At 26.8% G+C, this 11,778-nt stretch overlaps 1 protein-coding gene across 1 annotated transcript; it reads right to left on the bottom strand.

Annotated features, from left to right (window-relative positions):
- Nucleotides 1-8,507: 8,507 nt before the first annotated feature.
- Nucleotides 8,508-10,807, bottom strand: EAE98_011751 (uncharacterized protein). Its single transcript, XM_038959374.1, has 3 exons — nucleotides 10,157-10,807; nucleotides 8,935-9,761; nucleotides 8,508-8,843 (listed from the first exon to the last, which is right to left on the bottom strand). Exons 1-3 carry the CDS (start codon nucleotides 10,507-10,509, stop codon nucleotides 8,614-8,616), a joined length of 1,410 nt encoding a protein of 469 aa, XP_038804270.1. The 5' UTR covers nucleotides 10,510-10,807; the 3' UTR covers nucleotides 8,508-8,613.
- Between the last annotated feature and the right edge of the window lie 971 nt (nucleotides 10,808-11,778).

The following is an 11,778-nucleotide window of genomic DNA, read 5'->3' as shown; positions in this document are numbered from 1 at the left end:
AAATTTAATATTGAATTTTAAAGTAGGTGATTTTTGGTGTGAAAAGTGCTTGCGCACGGACCCGGGCCTTCATCAAAAACACGCCCTCGTAATTAAGAATCTATTTTGTATATAAAAATATCGATAAAAATACCGATAAAAATACCGATAAAAATACCGATAAAAACAACGATAAAAACAACTATAAAAATAACGATAAAAATAACGATAAAAATAACGATAAAAATAACGATAAAAATAACGATAAAAACACCGATAAAAACAATAGAAAATTAGGACAAAACGAATCAAATCGTAATCCGATAACAAAATCATATTTACAGGTCCATACCTACGATACGATACGAAGTATACAATACAATATAATATGATATAATAGGTATGCCTACGATATCACCGTTAGAAAAGACGTGTAGAATGGGTAGGGTTTTAGTATTAAGTGTAGTGCGTATTGTATTGAAAGCTATATATAATCCAGTTAACTATATCAATCAAGATGATTATATAATACGCCTAATATATTTAGCCTGTTTTCTAGACTGATTCTATAAAACATACGCCCTTGCATGTATGCTTTAGTTAAGCTAAAATAAGTCCTATTTCTATATTCCTTTTATATATACTAAAATGATCATATAGTATATTTAGTTTTCTTATTCTATTGATCAATCAACAATCACTATAAATATCCACTTATATGCCAGCTTATTATTGTATTTAAATTAAATAAATAATAAAATTCACCAAATTGATAGCTAAAATATTTATAGTTTTCTATTCTAATATAACTTTACTTATTTTAAGCAAAGTTAGAGTATAGATTCTACTCTTTTCTGAAAGGAGAAAAGATTGATTCTATAAGACCAATAATACAACTTGTTATGTATTAATTTCTTTTCATAGATTAAATAAAAGAATAGACTTATAAATACCAGCTTGTAGATTCTAATATTTCGGTATATCGTTCTTGAATAGTGTGTATAGATATTCGGTTTAAGGTTTAAAAGACTTTAAATAATCAATATAAAACGATTTGCGAATAGTTTTTTTATTGATTTATTATAATTTATAGGATTTCTAATAATCTTCTATAAAATCGATGATAACAAAAGGATTGTGGTAGAAGGGATATAATTTCTTTTTAATTAAGGTGTTGTTATATAGTATTATTATATTTTCTAATTAATATATAAAATTACTTTATACGCCTATATTATATTTTTCCTTATTAATAATTTTCTTCCAATTAGATTATTTTAGAGCTTTCTATCTAATTAGTTTCCGATTATATATAAATTCAAAAACTTTAATATAATATTTTTTAAAAAAAAATTCTTTATTAGTATTCTCAATGATAAGAAAATAATTTTATACTTCCTTTTATTTATAAGAAGAGTATTCGATTTCTAAAGGGCCGATTAATTAAAAACCAAATATAATTTTATAAAAGAAATAATTTAAATAAGATACCTTTTATATATTGAAAGAATTAATATTAATTTAAATCTTAAATAATCAATCAATAATACCAGATTCAATCTTTTTAAATATTCTTTGAAATAGATTATTTCCTTTTTCAGCCATTCTGAACGATTTTTTCGCTCCGATAGCTATAGAAATAAATAATATTCCAGATTTTTTCGAAAAACTGTATAAAATCTTGTTTTCAAAGTATATACTAGGATCGTGTATTCCTTTAATAAGAACTTTAATTGTATTAAAAAGCCAGCCTAGACATTTAATAGTCTCTGCTCTTATAACACTAATTGTTGGGAATACTCAAATATAATAAAAGAAGTAATTAATAATTAATAAAATATAAGTGAAATTAAGGTATCCTTTTTTGTTGAACATATTATCATCATAGTTTATATTTTTAGTAATAAATTCTATATTTATTAGTTTCTATACTACAGATCAAGTCATATTTAAAATCTAAATTTTGTTAACTAATATAGATAGGAATGGTTTTATAAAATCGAATTCGATAAAAGTAAATAGATAATCAATCTTAAAAGATATTAAATGAGAAATACACTATCGAATATCATACTTAATATACTTGAGATAATCTAAAATATACTACTTAATATCTGAAACTAAATAAGATTAATAATAATTTCTAAGCTTTTTGATAATTAATTTTGTAATAAAGTATTCTTCCTGATTATATGTATATAATAGGATATCTAATACCTTGTATTATTGTATATAATACTTATCAACTCTATAGAATATATAAAAAAGTTCGTTTTTGAATAAGAAAAAGTCCTTAGTATAATATAGAAAAAACACTTTCTCTAGAATAAAAATCCTATTGGGGAATGTATTAATAGAAATATAATTGAATATATCATAATATCATAGATTGCCCTTATATTTACTAGAAACTAATCTAAAAGAGATGTTATTAATAATAACTATAAGTTGATTTAATACTACAAAATCCAGATTATCTCTAAGAGATTATAATATATCGTGGTTAATAATAACTTGAAATTATTTAATTTTATATAGATAAAGAAGTTCTTTATAATCACCAATTCTGTCTTTCTAAATCCATTTAGGATTTCCATTATTCTCCTAAAATAAACCAAGAAAATCTAAAAGTGAATCTAATTTGCAATTCGAATCAGGGAAAATAATATAGGAAAGTATATCTACAATCTTATTATAAAATCCCTTAATATATTCAATAATAATATTTAGAATAAATAGTTCTATAGCCTAATAAATATAGATTCCATAAATTTCGGTTTTAAAGAATAAAAATCTAGTTAATAGCATATAATTGATAAAAATCTTACAAGATTTCGAATAATGAAAATAATAGTAATATTTACATACAAACTCAACAATTATTAAAAGTTTATATTTATAAGTTTCATAGTTTTTCTAAGTTTTAATAAAAAAAAAGAAATTATATAAAACAGGGTATACAATTAAAGATTCTGAGATAACTCCTAAGAAATATCATTTCTATATAATATAACAATCTAATATAAAAGCACTAGAATCTATATATATCTTAATAAAAAGGGAGTAGTCAATACTATATAATTCAATTATTTTAAAATACTTAGCTTATAAAAACTCAAAAGCAAATTATTTATATGATTCCCATTACTATTCTATATTACCAGTAAAACAAGAAAGAGGATAAGATATCTCAGCAAAATTCTTAATACCCCAATAGATTATTTGAATAATAGCTAGAAAACTACAAACTTCAATAGGATTCCTTGAAATAGAAAAATCTTTAATTTTAATAGCTTAAACCAACTTAATAATCATTATATCACCTACTTAATAAAATATATTTAAAGCTTTTATTTCATTTACAAATATATATAATTTCTTAAAAAAAAAATATAATTAAACAAAAACTAGTTTTGAAAGAAAATGGTTTATAAGGGTATTATAAATATCTTTAATTGTCTTATATTCAGAAAATATATTATTTATATAAAACTTAATTAAAGCTAAATTATCTGGGGAATTAGATTTAAAAATAGAAAGATACTCGCTAGTATAAAGAATACCATTCTTTAAATAATAATATTTTTCTAGAAGATAGGGAATATAATTATAAACAGTATATAAAAACTTAAATATTGAAAAATATATAGTTTGAATATCTTATAGAATGTAGATAGATTATATTTAAATAGAATCTTCTATAAAAAAAACAAAAATATGTTTATCTATAGGATAAAGAGATATAGCTTAATATATATATTTAAAATCAAATTATATAAAAACCATATAATTGGGATAAAATAAATATTTATAAACTTTTTGAATTAGTATATAGTAGCTGCTAGGTATTTCTTCTTTTACTTGTAAATAATCGAAAACGATTTATTATTCCAAACCAGATTTATAAGGAAATAATATAAGATATATAATACCAGGTTTTTTGATAATGAGAGATATTATAAATCAATCAAATAACTTATTATTAGCTATTATAGTATATTTATATATAAAATATTTATAATTATCTTGAATAATCTTATTTAATTAATATATCTATTAAGGATTGTATCGAAATCGAAACTTATACTTATACAGAAATATACCTTCCTTTAAATATACTTAATGAATAAAAAGAGTAATTGGGGGAATATAACATAATTCAATTGTATTCAAATTCTTGTGAATATATAAAAGATGTATAACATATTATTATAATTTTCCTATAACTAAAGGATTAATATGTATATTACTAATATTAAATTATTCTTGTATTAATTTAATCAAATTTGTAAATAATAATTAAGAAATAGATTATTTCTTAATAGGATATATGTGGTTAAATGGAATAGAGTATTTAGATTTGATTTAAAAAGAAAGTATAAGAAATCGATTTTTGGAAAGAGATTTCAATTTAAGTTAGAGAATAAAAGATTTATATAAAAAATTTATAAATTTAAGTATATTAATAGAAATATCGGATTTATATATTTGTGTAATGTTTTTTAAAAAGTATAATATCCTAGTTTTTGTATATAAAAAGAATTTGAATAATCAGAAAATAATCTTTTTCTATAATTTAAAGTTATACTTGAGATTTAAAAGTTTAAAAAATTAAATAAAATTATAAATTCTATAGAATTGGATTTAGTCTTAAAGACTTTTTTAATAATTTCGATAGTATTATAGTTGAATAAGGAAATTTTTTTTTTAGAATATATTGTATTTATATTGAAATAGCTTGATTTCAATAATTTACTTTTTATAGAGATTTTAGCTTTTTATTTAACAATCTGATATTTAGGATCTATTGGATAAAGAACTAGTTAATGAGAAAGTGATTATACTAATTATAAAGTTTAAATAAAAATATAAAATTCCGAAAGATTCTTATTATTAATAGAAATAATATAGTTGAAAATATTAATATAGCCTTTAATGGTATAAAGTTATAGTAAATCGAGAAATAGATTCTTCTTATTCTTATTAGAGTGATTTTCTTTATTAGATTAAATAAAAGTATATATAATATATTGAATACCTTTAATTATAAAATTAAAAGTAGTATATTATTTAAATCTAATATTCTTGCTATTAGCTATTCCTATAGAAATAGTGTTTTTTAAGGTAATCTGATATTGTAATAAATCTAAATAATCAATAAGTACTGGGGAGATTATATTATTATTAGATCCTTAATCGATAATACAATAAGATCTACTTAAAACGGTTTTAGTAATATATTCCTCTTCTGGGATTGAGATTATTCTTTGAATTCAAAAAGCTTTATTTTAATTGGAGATCTTAATAATAATGAGTGAGACCAGGATTTTAATTATTTATAGATTTATAGATTTGATAAGATCGATTTGTATAGTTCGAAATTCTAATATATAGTTTGTATTATCTAATAAATATAGAAAATATTACTTTATTTAATTCTGATTTAAGGTAATATTAATAATATGAGTATAATAGACTTTAATCAAATTATCAAATCTAGGTTATATTATAGTATATAAGATAAATTCATTTGTAGTTTTAATAGTAGATTGTATATCCTTCTTCTTTTTTTTTTTAATAGTATTTTCTCGAGTTATAAAATGTTGTAGGTTTTTAGACATATCGAATAAGATTTAATAAAAAGTCAATATATCAATTCCTGAGGTTTCTAATTTAAAAATAAAAAATAAACTTTTATAGTTAATAGAGGTTTCTTTTGTTTTTGCAATAATATTAAATAAAGATTTAAAAAACTTAATGAATCTCTTTATTAAAACTAAATAAAATATAGATTTTAAAGCATATTATTTATATTTATATATTATAAAAAAGCTTAGAGGAACTCAGATTAATTGAAATAAGAAATCACAAAATAAAAATTGAGATTAAAATTAAAATTGAAATTAAAATTGAAATTAAGATTGAGATTGAAATGAATTCTTAAGAATTAATTTAGGTTTTTCTTGAGAATAAGGGGCAAAAATATTAGGATATTTGTTGTAGAGAGTATTCTTTATATAAATATTCTTTATACAAGGTATATTATATTAATTTCTAATAACACTAAATATATTATTAGATTTAGCTCTTTTATAAAATGTTATATTAAAAACTTGAATTTCATTTTCTTATTTATTATTTATATCCATATCAAATTCTATATTAAAGAAATACATTTTTGGTATGGGTATCTTATTATCTAAATAATCTGAATTATTATTGATTTGTATCAAAAAGAAAATGAAATCTAATCTAAAAGAGATTGAATCCGAACTGATGGACTTAGATTTCTGGTAATCATTTAAATCGACTCGATTATTAATATTAGTATTAAATAATTAAGAATATATATAAACTATTAATATAACTATAGTATTATGATTTAAGAAAACTATATTTCTTAAAACAACTTATTCCTAGTATTAAAGAGATTGATTCATACAATCCGGCTTAATATAACCATAGATTCTGTACTTAAAACATAAAGGCTTTTTTGAATAATTATATTATTCCGATTTGTTGATAATATTATTCCGAGAGTTCTTTAAATTTAGTCCAATCTTTTTTACTTGTATACCTATCGATATAAGAGATTGAATATAAGTAGATTAGGATAATAAATTTAATGATTTTAAACTCGAATCATTATTTTCTTTATTATTAAAATTATAATTATTATTAAGAATATTCCGATTTTGTTGATTAGAGGATTGAAATTGAAATATTTATCCTAAAAAAGACTTAATCTTTTTTTTAAATAAATCTTTAAGATTTTGTTTTTTTAAAATATTAATAATATAATCAATAATATTATTTTAAACAAGCATTTTTTTTATTTCTATATTCTTCTAAGTATTACATACTATAGAATAACTCTTATTTAGGAATTTACAAATAATATTTAACTTAATAGATTTTGAGTAAAGATTAAAGTCAATAAGATCAATGATAAATACTTTAATTAAGATTTCTTGAATATTGGCTTAAAGAATATTGATGTTGTGTTTAAAGAAAAATATATCTTTATAATCTATTTCCAACTATAGATTCTTAATATATTAATAGTATTTTTGAATAGATTTGTTTTTTTTTTAAGCTAAAGAGCTTATAGTATTGAGAATTATTTGTATGGAATCTTTATTTTTCTTATTCGAAAAATAATTAATAAAAGTAATAATAAACTTATCTTATAAAATCTTGTTTATTAAATTAATATTATTTATAATCTTAGAAAACTCTCTATTTTTATTTAACTATTTGCTAGTTTTATCAAAAAACTTAAATAGGATAAGGTTGAAAAAAGTATATAGCTTGTAAATATTGTTGTTAATAATAAGGTATATAGTTTATTTAACTTTCCAAATCTATAACTTAATAATATTCTTTTTTTCTAAGAAAAATAATATATTGTTAACCTTGACTTTAGTTTATTCTACACAAACTATCAAGATAATAAAATTATTTGATATTATAGGAGGATTCGGCGAATAGTATTTCAAAAGGATTTCTTGAATTTGGAGAATAGAAAATTGAAATTATAGTTTGATAAATAATAGAATTAAATCGTCAAAAGGGTTTCGTATATCCTCTAGCAACTACTAAGCAAATGGAAAATAAAGGTTTCGTTTTTCGAAAGTAAAATGAGAATAATATCGAAAAAACTGAATAATGATTTGAATTCGCTCAAAGGGAATAATATTAATATTGTTCAGGGTGAGATTGAAAACCTGTATAACAGATTTCCGGAATTAAGAATAATATTAAAAAGATATTTTAAAAATCGAAAAGAGTTTATATTCTAATTGTAAGATAATGCTGAATCCTTATAGAAAGTGCTATAAAAGTGAATATATAGAGTATTTCTGAAAAGAGGAATATTTGAAAAATAAAAAAAAGAATTAGAATGAATTATTCAAATACTGGATTTCCGTAATTATATAATAGTCCTCCAAACCAACAGAACTATATAATATCTATAACTCTTTTGAAAGCTCTTTTGATATCAGTATAATAATCATAATACAAACACTACTATACAACAACCTTAAAAATAAAAAAGATTTCTGAATATTCTTAATTTAAAGGTTTAATTATAAAAAGAATGGAAATAAGATATTGAATATATCTTAAATCCTTGTATAGATTATTAGAAAAGATGTATAGAATAGATAGGGTTTTAATATTAAATATAATGTATATTGTATTGAAAGCTATGTACAATCCAGTTGACTATATTAATTAAGATGATTACGTAATACGCCTAATGCGTTTAGCCTGTTTTCTCCGTTAAAGAATGATGTCAAGCTTCTGAAGGAAATCCCGAAGATCGGGGGATCATCGAACGTGCGGGGTAGGTTTCCAACTGTTAGTTGTAGGTACCTAGGTAGGTAGGTACCGGTGTGATTACTATGTAGGTAATGTAATTATCTGATGATTGTTCTATGATATACGAGTATAAAACTTTGAAGTTTGAAAATAAGGATGTAAAATGAATTCAATCCTATTTATATAGAATACTCGATCATTGAAATTTTGATATTCAAATGTATTTATTGAATCGCGTATCAAATGACTATCTACCGATTTATACAATTACAAATGACATCATCATCTCCCCTCTAATTTAAATCTACCTCAAAATTCTCTACTCTCCCCAATATCACAAACATCAAAGACTCCCGTCTCGGGTATATTCTTCCAAGTCAACGCTTTCTTCAATAATTGAGGTGGTTCCATAACCGCTTCAGGTGTCAAAACCCATGTTCCCCAATGAATCCCCATAGCACGTTTACACTTGGTGTCGAGGAATATATTGACCGAATCAAAAGGATTAGCGTGCATGGGAGAGAAAATGTGACGAGGTTCTAGGGGTGGATATTAGTTTGGTGATCTGAGGGGAGGGAGCCGTAAAAAGAAGAAGTGAAACAGTCAAACAACACAAAATCCAACACATACCATAAGCACCAATAGGAATAAGTCCCAAATCAAAAGGGCCTCTTAATTCTCCAATCTCTTTAAACGCGGGGCAAATAGGCAAGTGTTGATATTCAGGTCCATAATCATCAGTTCCTTTGGGAACTTGTGGAACAGCTCGATAACCAGTATCTCCACCAAACCAAACAGATTTCGAGTTGGAAGTAACAGCAAATGAACACCACAGTGTATGTCCTTTATCAAAGGCCGTACGTGCGGATGTATGTTGTGAGGGAAGACAACTTATGCGGGCGGTTATAGGAGATATGGATGTGGGAGACGAAGAAGGGGGTGGAAGCGGTGGAGAATTATTGGGAGATGTTTGAGAGGAAGTAGAAATACGTTTCTCTCCTGTAATAGGAGATAAAGTAACATCGATATCTTCCCACCAATCCATCTCCACGCAATTCTCAATTCCACATTCCTTAAACCATTTCTTCAATCCCAGTCCTACAATAAATTGAGCGTTCGGATGGCTTTTATGTATTTCCATAACTGTAGGATGACTTAAATGATCATAATGACTATGACTTATAACCACAAAATCAACAATTGGAATCTCAGATAATTTGCAAGGGATAGGTGTATAGCGTTTGGGACCCATAAATGAAAATGGTGAACAACGCTCTTCAAAGACAGGATCAAAGAGTACACGTAGACCGGAGGGATATTCGACATAGTAACAGGCATGTCCGAGCCAAGTTGCACGGAGGGAAGATGTAGCACGAGTAGGTAGGAAGGTAGGTTTTATGACGGGAACCGTTGGAGGAGTTGTATCTGGTGTGCCAAATTCTCCGGATAGTTTGGCTCTGCGAGATAGAATAATGTGATTAGCAAGAGTTTGGTAAAAATTCTGGGGATGTAGATAGTTCTTCGATAGTCCAATTGAATCTCTACATTCTCCATGTACTCGGTATGACGCTCCGCTGGCCCTCCGGGGGCCACTGCCGTGGAGGCAGAATATTTCAAAACGTGCCACAAAAACTAATGGAAGTGTTGACCAGGAGACTTCCCTCAACACCTTCTGTCCATCAACCTAAGACCACCGTCATGGAAGATGAATATTTATTGATGCAGTACACCAAAACCATCAACACAAAAGCCCTCGCACTTCAATTGATCTTCCATAGATCTAGTTGAACCATTACTTGTTCATTCGCCCATTTCCCACTCCCCCTTTCCAAACAAATAGAGAAAAACCTACCTAGCCATGGCCATCCCAATCCCTAATACCCCCATCTCCTTCCACGAATCCCATGGATTCGTAAACCCCTTCCCCTCTCCCTCCTTCAAATGATGTCTCTTCTCCTTCGCATTTTCCGGGATCTTGTCCAGCGCTGCCGGACTACTCATACTGGCCGCAAAGAGCGTTGCGCCTATGACAGAGCCTGACATGGCTTTAAGGGTGTATTTGGGGTTGGGTGTGGATGGGTTGGAATTGGTTGAGGAAGAAGAGGATGATGATGATGATGATGTTGATGATATTTTGCGCGGTCGTGGTAGTTGTGGTGGACGATGCCAAAGCTTGAGGAGGGAATGGAGAGGAGAGATGCGCATTTGTATGTATCGAGAAAAGAGAGAGGGAAGAAATGAACAAAGGGAAGAAGTAAATGAGCTTTTATACGAAATATGGAAAATGATACTTCCCGATCTGTATCAATCTTTCTCTCAATACCCAGGTAGATGGATGGATAGGCTGACAAGAATTGCGTTGCTAGCTGCTGGGTATGTATCGTATCATGTGGTATAGTATGGTATTAAATTGTAATTGTATGTATATTCTATACCTAGATATACTTCACTCTACTATACTTTACAATGACTTGCCTACTTACGTACATGCTTCACCTCAAGAGACAAGCAAGGACCACCAAAAAATGCGAATGCGAACGGTGGAATAGTCTTATCGTCTTATCTCCGTCTCGTCCAAACTTTAAAATGGAGTTCGGTACGGGACCTTGGCACATCATGGACATCATGGATATGGACATGGAGATTCCCATCTCCCGAGGGCCGAACAATCATTTTCTTCTACTTTCATCCAACTCACTCATCCAACTCATCTCATTCCATCCATCCATCCATCCATCCATCCATCCAGCAAAAACCTATCTCCGAGTATACATACCCATCCACCTTCCTACCTACCTCCCTACTCACACTTACTACTTATTACCCACTTGCCCACTCACCTATCTGCTGGATACCGAGTGAATACATACAATAAATGCATCTTGGTTAGCTGATCCTTCCCCCGATACCATACTCTACCTATTCAATCAATCCTCTTCCTGAGTTCTCTGTTCTTGCAAGTGTCCATTATGGTTCGCATAGAACATCTTTTCCTCTACACGTTTTATACATCTTTTCAAAGTGCATACCGGGAACAGGCAGGCCTCTTGAATATCTCTTACTCAGATCGAGTATGACAATCACAGAAATTTCCAAAAGCACGGATCACATCAAATTCGCAAATAAAATAGCCATTGATTTCTAAAATACATGTCATAAGGGTGAAAATCACAACTCAAAGTCATGTCCACCCCTTGAAAGAAAAAGCATGTCCTCATGTTACAAATGATAAAAGAACGATCCCCGGGTATGCTTTTAGATGAGCAAAGGAAAAATAACAAGATTGAATAGAGCCAACTAGCGAAATCCGTGTATTCACATCATAACCTTACGTGAGAAGACCTAAAGACGTTACCTCAAAACGCCCCTTGGCCTGTTCACTGTGAATCATCAATAGAAGAACATTTCATATCCCACCCGGTTGTCATTAAAAATCTATGTTATGTGAGCAGAATCCAAATGGTCACTTCTGCA

Source organism: Botrytis deweyae (genome assembly GCF_014898535.1).
Source record: "Botrytis deweyae strain B1 chromosome Unknown BDEW_052, whole genome shotgun sequence".
In the NCBI taxonomy this organism is placed as follows: Eukaryota; Fungi; Ascomycota; class Leotiomycetes; order Helotiales; family Sclerotiniaceae; genus Botrytis; species Botrytis deweyae.
The sequence above is the reverse complement of the archived record's forward strand: the minus strand, read 5'-3'. Positions and strand labels throughout refer to the sequence as shown.